General features: G+C 47.1%; 1 protein-coding gene across 1 annotated transcript in view; it reads left to right on the top strand.

The window, feature by feature from the left end:
- Positions 1-13239, top strand: part of LOC106807642 — a 63545-nt gene extending 50306 nt beyond the window's left edge. The window contains exons 9-13 of the mRNA XM_014810053.1: positions 9004-9191; positions 9755-9902; positions 10332-10443; positions 12795-12882; positions 13207-13239. Coding sequence (XP_014665539.1) covers positions 9004-9191; positions 9755-9902; positions 10332-10443; positions 12795-12882; positions 13207-13239 — 569 coding nt within the window. The remainder of the gene's footprint in view (positions 1-9003; positions 9192-9754; positions 9903-10331; positions 10444-12794; positions 12883-13206) is intronic.
- The last annotated feature ends 2283 nt before the right edge of the window (positions 13240-15522 follow it).

Here is a 15522-nt window from a genome sequence, read left to right on the forward strand (position 1 = left end):
CCTACATATAAATAAATATATCATAATATATATACATATATATAGAGAGAGAACAGAGAGAGAGAGGAAGAGGCGAAGAGAGAAGAGAGCGATAGAGAGAAGAGAGAGGGAGAAAGAGAGAGAGATAGATAGATGGAGAGAGAGAGAGACAGATAGATAGATAGAGAGAGAGAGAGAGAGAGAAAAAAAGGAGAGAGAGAAAGAGAGAGAGAGAGAGAGAGAGAGAGAGAGAGTAACATGTGAAATGTTATTACAGGTGCATCTATGCGCCTTACAACTCGGACGTCCTCATCGATGAATGACGACCTGCTCGTGTTTGAAGTGACGCGGGTTCTTACATGCCGGCTACGCAGCAGCGAGACCATCACCGGCTCTTGATCAACATCCTCGACTCGCTAGCGCTTCTAGCACAACGTCGGAGCTGCTGCTGCCACCACGTGACGGTACGTACATACACTCAGTGACTGTCCGTCTCACGAGGTAAGCAGGGCTGTGTACCACACAGGCACTTGAAACGTTTCAATAGTAAAATTAAGGGTAAATAAACACGAAATATTTATTTACTAGCAAGGTCGTTTTTTTTTTTTCTTGTGTTTGTTGCATAGCGGCGTGCATGCGGTGTACTTGGTGTTGTAGATGACATTTGAACGGCATTTACAGGAAATTATCGGCAATATAGGCGAAAAAGAGTGAAGAGAAACATTGAGACTTTGGTACTAAATACATTTGTGTTATTTACCATAAAATTTCTTTTATTGAGACGTTCCCAAGTGCCTGTGTTTTACGTACTGTCGGTGGATGGTACGTACATACACTGCTTTACAAGTTCCGACTGTGCTTGGCGCGCATGTTTATCAAGGCGGTATAATGCAAGTGCGATGTATTAAAATGCAATAAATAGCGAACGAGAGTGACGTCACTATATCCAGCGATAATGTGCAAGGCACTTGTTTATACATGCAGTCGTCGTCGTTTGTTCTTGCAGGCGGGTGCAGCCATAAGCGTGCTTTCGTTCACGGACGCTGGCATCAGGTGGCGCACGGGTCTCGTGGGAATCGCGGCATCGCATAATGGAACTGAAGCTGGAAATGTTCCCGCAAATAGCATTTCATGGCGTTGTCAATCGACCTGTCCGGTATGCGATTGGTTGCTCGGTAGCGTAGATACAGGGGCAGCAACTCGTATGATCAGAACCGTCTGGAGCTAACGATGCGTGGCTTCAATCCTCCTAAGCTTACGCAGACTTATGTGGAGGCGTGCTCTCTCACTTTCCATTGTTGGTGTATATTACCTTAAACCGACAAACACCATGTGTTTCAATCGCTTGAGCCATCTAGCTCCAAAGCTGACAGAATCTAATTACGTTGATGTTACTGTATATTACGCCTATAATACATGCCGGGTGTGTACTCGCCTTTTTGGGGGTAGGGATGCTACCACCTAAATGGGGAAATTGAGGGCAAAAAGATGTCTCGACGAGTGAAAATATGGGAGTAAAAGATGCAGAGCTTTTAACATGGACACCGATTAGTGACAAACTTTATTTGGTCGTTTAACAGTGACAGAGAACAAAGTCTGCTGGACCCTATTCCTTCTTTTACCTCGCCCTTATTTTCACCGTTCGCAGCATCTTTTTCGCCCTCAATTTTCCCCATTTTAGGTGGCAGATCCTACCAGCCAAAAAAGCAGTACACACCCGGGCATCTTATTGAGATCCGCTGGACTATTACTATTTCGATGAACCGTCACGATCAACGTAATTAGTATTTCGTACAAGTAGTCTCCTGTGCTGAAGGTGGGCAGCTGTTTCCTGTTGTTGGGAGCTTAGATCGGCCCTCACAGCGGAATTTTGATGATAGTAATCACATTGTGAGTTGTTGGGTGCTCGTCGCAGTACCGCAATGTTTGGTTGGATTTTTAATATGTTAAGGGGGACTGACCCGGTAATATCACAACAATACGGTGAAGACGTGGACGAGAAGCACGCTCCACTTATAAGTATCTTGAATCATTGATTTAAGGGCTTTATAGTAAGATAAGTATAATTGTAAATTAATTGAATGTAATGTTCACGACATTCTGTAGCTACAGTACGGCTTACTTGACTAATCTAATACGGATACGCGCTTCTGCGCTCCCTGGTATCTACGCTTACCGAGCATAATAAGCTCAATTGATTCGGCGCTTTGTACATAGCTCGGAGTTAGCTAGGGTCGGCATTGACTAATGTAACGTCCGCGGTCGCCCGACATTGATTGCATTTGCTATATTATGACAGATGTGAAACTCCCAGCTTCTGAGGTTCCATTAATGCGATGGCGAGTAAAAATAAGCCGCTTCCCGACGGACCCGTGGCGACACCTGATGCCACGTCCCGCTAAGCTGAACTCGAGATAATGCGAGCGCATTATGGCTAGAACTCGAGCGCCAGCTTTTGCACCCAGTAAGAACAAACGACGACGAGCTGCAGTGAGTACCAATAACTAATCAAGAGTGCCATTGCACAATTTTTTCTGCGAGCTTGGCATATTAGTGACGTCACTCTCGTTCGCCTATTTATTTGCATATTTAATACATCGCACTGGCATTATACCGGCCTTTGATAAACGATGCGCGCAAGCCCACGCGTCTGTCGAGCTTTTGTAAGGGCCCTTAGTAATGACCTGACGCGACACTATGACTTATGCAGAAATGCTAACGTTTGTCTCATGTTTGCTGCCAGGAAGCCGACCTGCCCGGCAACACAATGGTTTACTTTCCAGCAGACGTGACTGGTTCAGCCTTTCCCGGAGAACCCATTGTTGTAGACTGGACTATAGAGACAAAGAGCGGTATGTATGACACATAGAAAGCTGGAGCGTTGTTGGTTGGTGACCATGTATGTGTTATCCCTGCGTCGTGCGTATTTGCGTATTGAACCGTTGCAAAGTGACGGGATCCCCTCTCGCGTGATGTGTTGCATTATAATCACAAATGTAACGCATTTTATAATAATTACAATTTAAATATAATATATATAAATGTAAAAATATAATAATTATAATTATTGTAACGCATATGTATGTGCGTTAAATGTGACGCATTCAATTGTCTCGTATGCGTGTTTTGAGACACAATGCTCTTCAATGTTAGATCACGCGTTTCACTGCATCGTGACACTGTTTGTCACGTTACGCGTTCCATTGCAAAGTGACACTGTTTGTCGCGTTACGCGTTGTGTTGCACGCGATGCGTGTCATTGCAACGTGACACTGTTTGTCACGCTACGCGTTTCATTGCCACGTTACGCGTTTTCCTTTTCACGCAACGCTAGGCATTATCATCAACTCGCAACCCATTTCATTGCTACGGAACGCGCTTTATTCCAATATGGCGCGTCACGGTCTATGCGCTCACGTGACGCGCATCATTGTCACGTCACACTTTATGTGCTCACGTGACGCTTCATGTGCTCACGTCACACTTTATGTGTTCACGTGACGCGCATCGTTGTCACGTCACGCTTCATGTGCTCACGTCACGCTTGATGTGATCACGTGATGCGCATCATTGTCACGTCACGTTCTTTAAGTGCTCACGTCACGTTTTATGTGCTTACGCGGCGCTTTATGTGCTCACGTCATGCTTTACGTGCTCACGTCATGCTTTATGTGCTCACGTCACGCTTGATGTGATCACGTGATGCGCATCGTTGTCACGTCACGTTCTTTAAGTGCTCACGTCACGTTTTATGTGCTCACGCAGCGCTTTATGTGCTCACGTCATTCTTTACGTGCTCACGTCATGCTTTATGTGCTCACGTCATGCTTTATGTGCTCACTTCGTGCTTTATGTGCTCACATCATGCTTTATGTGCTTACGTCATGCTTTATGCGCTCACGCGGCGCGCGCAGGTACCGTCGTCGGACCGATATCCCTGGACACGTTCTCGCTGCTTGGCACGGAAGTCACGGCGACGCCACCAATGCAGCTGTGCTCGGCGCGCGTCGTGCGCGTCGGAGCAAACTTGCCATGCCACGTGAAGCCGTCGACTATCGCCGACATCAACGCTGCCGGCACAACGTACACGAATCGGTGAGTGAGCGACCCGGTGCGGGTAGGGCGTGCTAACACAGCGGGCGGTCTAACATGGGTGGGTATGGGTTAAGTGTGAGTTATGGCGGTGTAACATGGGTGGTTGTGCGTAAGGTGTGAGTTAGAGCGGTGTAACATTGGTGGGTGTGAGTTAGGGTGGTGTAACATGGGTGTGTGAAAGTTAGGTGTGAGTTAGAGTCTTGTAACATGGGTGGGTGTGAGTTAGGGCGGTGTAACATAGGTGGGTGTGGGTTACGGGGGGTGTACCATGGGTGTGTGTGGGTTACAGGCCGTGTAAGATGGGTGGGTGTGGGTTAAATGCGGTGTAAAATTCACATACCGATAGTGTAAAATTGCGACGTGTTTTGTGTTTCAGTTACTTGATAGGTGTGTGTGTGTTTTTTTAATTTTTGTTTGGGTTATCCTAACCCAATTATCCGTGCTAGGCAATAAACACCAAACGTACATCACAACAGCGTTAACTTTTGACATTGTATATCAATGCGACTGGTAGGCTGCTGTCTCTATCTCTCTTTCTTTCTTTCTTTCTTTCTTTCTCGTTCTCTCTTTCGATCCTCTCTCTCTCTCTCTCTTTCTTTGTCTTCCATCACCCCCTTTCTCGTTATTTCTTTCTTTCTTTCTTTCTTTCCCTCTCCATCTTTGTTTTACTGTCGCTTCTCTCTTTCTCTAGGCGATGAATGCGTCATCATGGTATGTGTTTCATTATATCGCAGTACGATCAGTGGCATCATAGACATGGCGACGATCGCTCTTGGCACCTGCGCCAACATCGGTGATGCTAGCGTCGCGTACACTAATGGAGAAAACAACATAGAGTTAAAGCTTGCCTTTAAGGTGCGAAATCGTAGCCTTTAGATCTATCCTTAGCGTGGTGGCGCCCCCCTTTGTGTCAGTAGCCACGTGCATGCCATGAGGGCGCCACGTGTACGGTATCGGGGTGTCCCATGCACAGCAGTCGTATAGGGGTAGCAATGGTTAGTAACATGGCATAACAATTGTTTAGACTTAATCGTAATACTGGTATATAATTGCTGTTGTTTCTAATTACGATTCCAAATACCTGTCAGCTTAACGAGCGGACTTGCGTTGATTCCAGCTTGCGAAAGATTCGGATCTTGACACAATCAGCAAGGTGTCTGCCGGAATGCAGTACAGTGCGGCGGATCCGTGGATAGACCTAATGCCTTTCACCACAGTCGATACTTACACGCATGTGAGTAAGATTTCCTACTCGTTATAGACATTTTCAACAGCATTTCATAGTTTTTTTTATCATTCTGCGTAGAGAGTCGAAGTTGTTTAATTATCCATTGCGCTCGAAGCAAATTTTTATATTTGTACTTGCTGGACGTACACGCACACACACACGCACGCGCACTCCCCCTACACCCACATGTATACACGAACGCACGCACGCACACACGCAGGTGCGCGCACGCATACGCGCTCACACACATACACACACACACACACACACACACACACACACACACACACACACGCACACACACACCTACACACACGCACACACACTCCCCCTACACCCACATACACAAATGCATGCACTTACACACACGCGTGCACGCACGCACACACATACCCCCCCCCCACACACACACGCTATTATGGTATTTGTTGTTCCTGCTTTCAGGGGGAAATTGATGGCAGTACCTACTCCGTCAGTCCCGTCGACCAGCCGCTCGCCGCGCCTCTTGTTAGGGTATTCTACAGAGTGAAGCTGCCACGTGGTTTCCGCACGCACGCGGCGGTGGAGATTAGGGCTAGCACATACATGAGCATCTGTGACATCAAGCTGATCTCGGTATAGATATGGAGAGATAGATAGACCTAGAGTCGCAGTGTCGTACATATCCAAATCACATATAGAATCTCAACTAAATCTCATATACAGATTAATCTCACACCTGTAGTATTACACCAATATATGCAAAACACATAAATCTCACACCTGTTCTATATTACACCAATATATGCGAAACACATAAATCTCACACCTGTACTATATTACACCAATATATGCGAAACACATAAATCTCACACCTGTAGCGTGCGTGCATGCGTACGTGGATGCGTGCGGGTGTGCGTGCGTGCGTGCGTGTGTGCATGTGTACATGCATGCGTTCGTGCGTACGTGCGTGCGTGCATGCGTGCATGCGTGCGTGCATGCGTACGTGGATGCGTGCGTGCGTGCGTTTGTGTGAATCAATGACGCTCCTATAATAGGCTGAAGGTTAGAGCTACGTCGACGATATCGGACACGGTGGCCATCAGCATCTGTGACATTTCGTTCACCGCCGGAATCAACATCGCCTACCTGCCGCCCAGGGACGCAATGATCTACACGTACACAGATACCACGTCGGCACTGGGTAAGAATTAATACTGCAGCGACAAACACTACTAGTAGATTAGGGGGGGGGAGGGTCTTCGTTCATCAATTTTACATCGAACGATAGGTTCGCGCAATGAATTCGTTCCAAAAAAATTATAACTTCCGGTAATTAATTAATTAGATTAATTCTAGTTAACCTCGATCATCGATCGATTTTATTCTTACTTTGCAACATCGTTTCTTGGAAGCGATATTACATTGAACGTTTTTTTTTTCACATAGTATACCTAGGAACGAATGTCATTTTTTTATTACTAGAACTCACTGCTTTATTTCAACTATTATTTCCTAATTTCTTATTCGAATAGATGTTTTATTTTGAAGACTATTTATGTGCAAGACTATTTCAATATAATGTCTTTGCGGAGATGACTCTTTGATCTTGGTTCTATGTCCATATTTTATCAGTTCTGTAACATCTGTTTTGCACATGTTATATTGCATTAGTAATTGCAGATAGTTTTAGTTGTAAATAGGAGAAGGGTTGGGCGTTTAGCATATAGGTTAGAAACAGCCTAGGTTGGAGAATTAGGCAGTTAGCAGATAGATTACAGACGATAGGTGGCGCATGTACATGTGCTGGACATATGTACGGTAGCGCGTACTAAGACGAATGAGAGTTGTGCGTAATTGGTTGTGCAGAGTAGAGCTTGTTGGTGATTGGACGGGAGAGTCATATATATAGCAAGAGAGCGATTTGAAGAGGGAACGCGGAGCGAGAACTGACGGAGATTGACGTAAAGACGGTTATATTTGTAAACAATATATCTTTTAGTGAACACAAATGATACTTCTTCTCGATTCTTTTAATCTAAATTATTACATATAAACGCGTCTTTACAGTTGTTCGCGCCGACGTGAGCTTTACAGGGCATTTGTCGATTGCCAGTTAAGTTCCCTAGTATACAAGCATCGCCTACATTCACGAGCAAATATGTCTCGGGTTAAGCGTCTATACGAGGTCTTAACTCGGGTTAAGTTTTAACCCGGGTTAAGCCTTAACGTGGGTTAGCTTAACCCCGCGCGATGAGGGGGGTTAAGCTAACCCGAGTTAAGACTCGTGTAGACGCACGCGAAATCGTTAACTCGAGTTAAGCGGTAGTTATCAGTAGACTCCGTGTAGACGACACGGTAGACGTTTCTTAACTCGGGTTAAGTGTTAACTCGGGTTAAGACAAACTCCATGTAGACGATGCGTGTTTCTTAACTCGGGTTAAGTGTTAACTCGGGTTAACTTAACTCTGGTTAAGGTAACTCCGTGTAGACGAGGCTACAGTCTTGATTTTCCCATTGCAGGATCAGGCAACAGCGAGGTAGTGGCGGAATTATACCGCATCACGAACACTGGGAATTATCCATCAGTAGTGAACCCAGAGTTCAATATCATATCTGGCACGGTCAGCGTTTTGGTGAGTCAGTGTGTACGGTCATGGTAAAGCCGGCGTGTGCACGTGCAGGGTTACAATTAAATTGACTACGTCACGAATTGTCTATGGTGTATATTTGTAAAATTATTGTTGCTTTTTTTTTACATGAAAAGTAAGTACTAATGGCACTAAATGTTTCCTCAAATTCTTACCTGATAAGATTGTTTTTCGACTAGTTAATAATCCAACAAATCTGGGCCAGTTGATATGTTTATCACAACATTAAATGCTTGCTATGGGCTATGTAGGGTATGAGTCACGAGTGACGAGTGTTTGTTCACAATCGAACGGAATAGCAAAATAGCAAGTATAATACAGCAATTTAACCATGAAAAGTGAACAGAATCACTTACAATTTATGAAAAAGGGGACATGATTTTTTTTAACTTTTACTGTTACTTACTTACTACTTGCTTAAAAGTAAGTTAAGGTTGCGGTCAGAGTTAGGGTTAGGGCTATGGTTAACATGATGGTTAGGGTTAGAGTTAAGGTTAGGGTTATAGTTAATGTTAGGGCTAGGGTTAATATTATGGTTAGGGTTAGAGTTAAGATTGTCGTCGGAGTTAGTGTTTGGGGTTTAGAATTGTTCCGTGACGACTCACTCGTGTACGCAAGCAGAATGACTACTGTATGCGCTTTATATACTGCGCTGGTTTAATTTTCGCGAATTTCGCGAACGGGTCCCCGACCGCGAAAATAGCAATACGCGAATAATTCATACCGAATAATACCTACAGCATAATTCATAATTCACCGACCGCGAAATCAACCACTCGTGAAATTGTTCGTCAAGTCTGAATTCGCGAAAATATCTGTACGCAAAAAATACGTGTGGTTTGGTTGCAGGTCGTGGATGGTCTCTCGCAGTCCACGTCGGTACTGATTGAAGTTTACTACGATTACAACACCGCCTATGGTGGCATGCACTCTGAAACCATCGACATCTCAACCACAGCCATTGTCTACACGCCATCTTCCTCCGTGAGTGACTGCCTATATTGCAATAATTTAAGCGGTAAGAGAGAGAGAGAGAGAGAGAGAGAGATAACATGTGAAATGTTATTACAGGTGGCATCTATGCGCCTTACAACTCGGACGTCCTCATCGATGATGACGACCTGCTCGTGTTTGAGGTGACGGGGATGCTACAGAGCGGCTACGGCAGCAGCGAGACCATCACCGGCTCTCTGATCACATCCTCGGCCACGCTAGCGCTTCCTACGCACAACGTCGGAGCTGCTGCTGCCACCGCGATGGTACGTACATACACTCAGTGACTGTCCGCCTGACGAGGTAAGCAGGGCTGTGTACCACACAGGCACTTAGAACGTTTCAATAATAAAATTAAGGGTAAATAAACACGAAATATATTTACTACCAATGTCGTTTTTTTCTTTTTTCTTTCTTTTTTTCTTTGTTGTTTGTGCATAGCGGCGTGCTTGCGGTGTACTTGTGTGTTGTAGAGGAGCAGTTGAACGGCATTTACAGGAAATTATCGGCAATAATAGGCGAAAAAGAATAGAGAAACATTGAGACTTTGGTACTAAATACATTTCGTGTTTATTGACCATAATTTTTTTTTATTAAGACGTTCCAAGTGCCTGTGGTTTACGACTTGTGGTGACGGTACGTACATAAACTGCTTTACGAGTTCCGACTGTGCTTGGCGCGCATGTCCATTAAGGCGGTATAATGCAAGTGCGATGTATTAAGTGCAAATGAATAGCGAACGAGAGTGACGTCACGATGTGAGCTATAACCAGCGATAATGTGCAAGGCATTTGTTTTATCACGCAGTCGTCGTCGTTTGTTCTTGCAGGGGGGCGCAGCCATAAGCGTGCTTTCGTTCACGGACGTGGCATCAGGGGGCGCCACGGGTATTGTGGGAATCGGCGGCATCGCATCAATGGAACTGAAGCTGGATGTTCCCGCAAATAGCATTCATGGCGTTGTCATCGACCTGTCCGGTATGCGATTGGTTGCTCGGTAGCATAGATACAGGGGGCAGCACCTCCGTATGATCGGATCGTCTGGAGCTACGGATGCGTGGCTTCACATCCTCCTAAGCTACGCAGACTTATGTGGAGGCGTGCTCTCTCACTTTCCTTGTTGGTGTATTTACCCTTAAACCGACAACAACACCATGTGTTTCTCCAACCGCTGTGAGCCATCTAGCTCCAAACAGCTGACAGAAATCTAATTACGTTGATGTTACTGTTATTACGCTAATAAGATGCCCGGGTGTGTACTCGCCTTTTTTGGGGGTAGGGATGCTCCACCTAAATGGGGAAATTGAGGGCAAAAAGATGGCTCGACGGTGAAAATATGGGGTAAAAAGATGGCAAGAGCTTTTAACATGGACACCATTAGTGACAAACTTTATTTGGTCGTTACAGTGACAGAACAAAGTCTGCTGGACTTCTGCGGCATCAGGACTATCACTATTGGTGACAACATTCCCTGTGTGAAGGAGGAACTGTTTCGTGAACACCAGGATATTGTTATGAGGTACGGCAGTACCGCAATGTTGGTATTTAACGTGGGGACTACCGTCTACCTGCCTCTTAATGCAATAATTATGTATTATATAATGTATAATTATATTAATTTAATATATTTATTAATTTATACTTTGTAATCCGTGGTATAGTTAATGAGCGCTCTTGTTCGAATTGTCTATTTTGTTAGTGGTCGACTTTGCCTTTATATAAATGTGCGATTTAAAATACTCGCCGACTAAACGTGATATTGGACCATAATGAGAATTTGCCCCCAGGTGGTACCAATCTATGAAATTTTGGGGTCTGGCTTATAGACTAGTATGACCTGACGCGATGTAACATGACGTGACGCAAAATAACATAACATGACGTGACGTGACGTGACGTGACGTGACGTGACGTGATGCGATATAATGTGACGTGACGCAAGATAACATAACATGACGTGACGTAACGTGGCGTGACGCAATGTAACGTGACGTGACGTGACGTGAGCATGTAAAGTGACGTGAGGTGTGGGTGTTGACGCATGTAACGTGACGTGAAAGGTGCGATGACGCATGTAACGTAGCGTTGACGTGAGGTGCGCAATAGTAACGGTTGAGTGACGTGTGAGTGATCGTGATCGCAATGTAACGATGAGTGACGTGGGCGCCGAGCAATGTTAACGTGACGTGACGTGACGTGAACAATGTAACGTGACGTGAAGTGAGGTGCGCAATGGTACGATGACGTGAAGGACGCATATAAGTACGTGACGTGAGGTGACGCAATGTAACTGGGACGTAAAGTGAGTGACGCAATAGTACAGTTGACGTGGAAGCGACGCATATAACGTGACGAGACGCGAGTAACGCAATGGTGACGTGACGCGACGTGATGAATGTGAGCGTTGGGTAACGTGACGTGCGAGACTCGACCTTGATCTGATGTCTGTTTTTAAGGACATTGCAACACTACTGATGTCACTGACCTCACCTGATTTTACTGACTCACTGACGTCACCTGACTTACTGATTTACATGGACGTGGCGCGGGCGGGCCTTGACCTCACTGACGTCACCGTTGACTTCCAACTACTTCACTGGCTCACCGACGTTAACCTGACTTTACCTACGTCACATGGCTCACCTAACGTTACCTATTAACACTGGACCTGCACCTGCGTACTGACTTTTATCTGACATTTAACCTGATCTCACCTGACTCGTTAACTGAGTCCACTGACTTTACCTGGACTTTACTGACTTACTGACTTTACCAGACTCACGTGACGTCACTGACCTCCTTGATGTAATAATGCATGGAATGCGATCATGGTGTGAGGCAGGTTGTACGTACGTCTGACGCCAGCCTAGTCTTTTCTCTAGGAATATGACTCCGTTAATTCCTACCCTGCTGCTAGGTATTGCCCAGATGTGATGAGTTATATATCTTTATAATTTATATATTAATACTTATATTTATATTATGTATATTAATATATTTAATTATTTAGTATATTTATACATTTTTGATTATATATATTGAATATATATATATAATATATCAGGGTAGAAATAGGGAAGGAGTGTGACGTTCAATAAAGCAAGGGAAACGTAATTTTTACTAATCCTTAGAATATCTACGATTTTACTACGCGTAATGCAAGCCAACCTGAGCTGCAAATCGTCACTAGTACTATTCGCGTAGCATCGGCGAAATCGTTCTATCGGTATTACACTGCATCCGGAGATACAGACTAAAACATACGAACGATTATCCATTTATTGGCCATCAATCCGAAAGTATTCCCCTCGAAGCTTTAAACAAAAGCAGCTACTACCGTTCTTGACTCACTCAGGCGAGGCGGTGTGGTCGCTGGGAGATTAGAGCTGGAGCTGCTGCTGATTGCGGTGAACGTGCGTTGCGTGGCGGGATACTCGCTGTATGCCGGTATCCAGTATGTGCTTGTATGGCCGGGTCAAAAGTATTCGCGAGTGGTTGCGTGCGATGTCCAATGCTCACACGCGAGCCAACGCTGCGCAGAGTGAGCAGAGGCGTTGGTAGCTGCTTTTGTTTCAGTTCGGCGGGGAATACGTTCGGATTGGATGGCAAAGAATGGATTAGTCCTGTTATCTCCGGATTGCTGGTGATAGCGATGGGAAACGATTTCGCACGCATGCAGGCCGAATGCTCGTGTTACGATGTTTGAGCTCAGGGTTGGTTGAGTTAGCCTAGTAAATTCGTAGGTATTCTAAAGGCTAGTAAATGACGAATTTCCCTTGTTTTATTGAGAGTGCACACTCCTCCTATTATCTACTCCTGATATATATAATATATATATATATATAAATACCTTTCTCTTGCTTGCTATAGCTCTGGCTCGACGACGTACGACCAGCTCACTGTAAATGTCGGTCTTGTTTGTAACACGGGTCTGCTGACGGAGCCAGTGCAAAACCAGGTACGTACTTTGTCTGTCATTCGATCTTTACAACAATCCATAAGAATAATTGTGTGTGTGTTGTGTGTGTGTATGTGCGTGCGTGCGTGCGTGCATGAGTGCGTGCGTGCGAGTCGTGTGTGTGCGTGTGGTGTATGTGTGTCTGTGTTCGTGCGTGCGTGTGTGTGTAGTAGTACGTATGTACGTATACGTGTGTGCGTGTTACGTACGTACGTTCACGCGCGCTCGCCACACACGCGCACACACACATACACACACGTCACAATCCCTGCGATAGCTAGGGCAGAAAATTCTGGTCTTATCCTTTATTCATTCTGTGCTCAGATCTTGATAAAGGCGTGCTTCAAGTGTCGTTAGATCACACGATCCCCCTTGACAGCCGTTCACAGGTCAACCGCTGTCATAACACAGGACGGGCGCGTCGCAAGCAGCATCCACGATTGAACTACACGATGTATTCCTCCTACCGAGGAGCCGAACACGATGTACGTAGCTTGCTAGCATATTATATATTAATATATACTATATATATATATATATACATGTGTGTGTGTGGTTGGGTGCGTGCGTGCTGCTGTGCTGTGTGTGGGTGTGTCTGTCTGTGTGGTGTGTGTGTGTGTGTGTGTGTGTGTGTGTGTGTGGTGTTTGTGGAGTAGTGACGTGTGATGAACTGACTGATCTGCTGGACTGACCTGACTGACCTGGCGGCGGCGGGAGACCGAGACCGACCGACCGACCGACCGACGCCGACCGGACGACGACGACACGACGCGACCGCACGACGACGACCGCGACACGACCGACCGACGCGACCGACCGACCACCGACCCGAACGCGAACCGACGAACCGACGAACCGACGAACCGGACGAACGACGAACGAGAACGACGAACCGACGAACGACGAACCCTCACCCAGCCCAGCAGCGCGACGAACGACGAACCGACGAACCGAGCGACCGAGGCGACGACACGACCGACGACGGACGACCGACGCGAGCGACCGAGCGAAGATCCGACCGATCCGACCGAACCGGCACCGACGGGACCGATCGACGAACGACGACACCATGGACGACGACGACGACGGAGCGACGACGACTGACGACCGACGACGACGACGACGGACGACCGACGAGACGACCGACGACCGTACGACCGACCGACCGACCGCGAGCGACGACCGACCGACGAGACGCGACGACGACGGACGACGACCGGACCGATCCGACGACGACGACCGACGACGACCGACGACCGACCGAACGACGACCGACGACGACTGACCGTCGACGACGGCGAAGACCGACCGACGACGACCGACGACCGACCGACGACCGGGTACGACGACGACCCGGACGACGCGCGACCGACGAACGACGAGCGATGCCGAGCCGACCGACCGACCGTGACGATCGACCGACCGACGACCGAGACGACGACCGACCGCGGCAACCGACGACGAGCGACGACCGGAACGACGACGACCGAGAGACGACGACGAGGCGACCGAAGCGACGGACCGACGACCGACGACCGACGACCGACCGACGACGACCGACGAACCGACGAGTTGACTGACTGAGTGAATGAGCTGAGTGAGTGTGTAACTAACCATGAATGATGTGAGGTGAGTGAGGTGAGTGAGTGTAGTGATTGTGCTGACTGACTGACGACTGACTGATGTCTGACTTGACTGACTGAGCGAGCTGAGCGAGCGACCGAGCGACGACGACCGACGAGCGGATTCGAACGAAGCTTACCGACGACGCGGATCGAACGACGGACCGACGGACGACCTTACGACGACCGACCGTCCGACTGGAGGATGTGAGTTACTGACTGAGTCGATGTGGACGACGCAGCGAGCTACGTCGCTACGCCCGAGTTACGTCGCCATTTTATTGCAGCGGTCAGCCAGGCGGCGCTGTCGACGTCGGCCACGGATACGCTGTCCCTAGCTCCTGGTCGGCTGGAAACCTTCACCGTGACGATCACGCTGCCACTGGAGTCCATCTACGACGTTGACTTTGACGTTGAGGTGCGTGTCACAGGCCGTGGCAACATAATACCTGGCTAGGGTCGTCGGCCAGCCGTCCTAACTCACTCTCTGAAAACCTCCGGTGTTGTTGCACCGCCATGGGCTGCGTGTTGCATGTATGTTGCTGCGTGTTGCTGTATGTTGCTGCGTGTTGCTGTATGTTGCTGGTAAACCTGCTCTTCGTTAGAGGGCAAGCACCCCAGCCTCCCAGTGGCGGATCCAGAAGTGAATTCTATGGGGGACGGGTGAATCATGCGAGCTCAAGGGCACGAAGTGCGCTATCGGGGAGGGTGTTAGGCTAAAATATCCTTCGCCTGAAAATTTTAGTAGTGGGAGGGGGCGACACCCTGTGCCCCCTGTGCCCCCGCCACTGCTGAGCTAATCTCGACTCAGAGAAAATGCCGAACGTACAATCGCAGAATCCCAGATGACTACGTTTATCGACAATCGTGGCGTCACCTACATAATGGCATCAAGCACTAATAATACATATATAGCATATATATATATGTAATATCAAGAGCGTATTAAGAATGACGCTTCTTATTCTTAATACGCTCTTGGTAATATAGCGTACGGTTAGTTCTTGATAGCATCCAA

Source organism: Priapulus caudatus, unplaced genomic scaffold (genome assembly GCF_000485595.1).
Source record: "Priapulus caudatus unplaced genomic scaffold, Priapulus_caudatus-5.0.1 Scaffold227, whole genome shotgun sequence".
Classification (NCBI taxonomy): domain Eukaryota; kingdom Metazoa; phylum Priapulida; class Priapulimorpha; order Priapulimorphida; family Priapulidae; genus Priapulus; species Priapulus caudatus.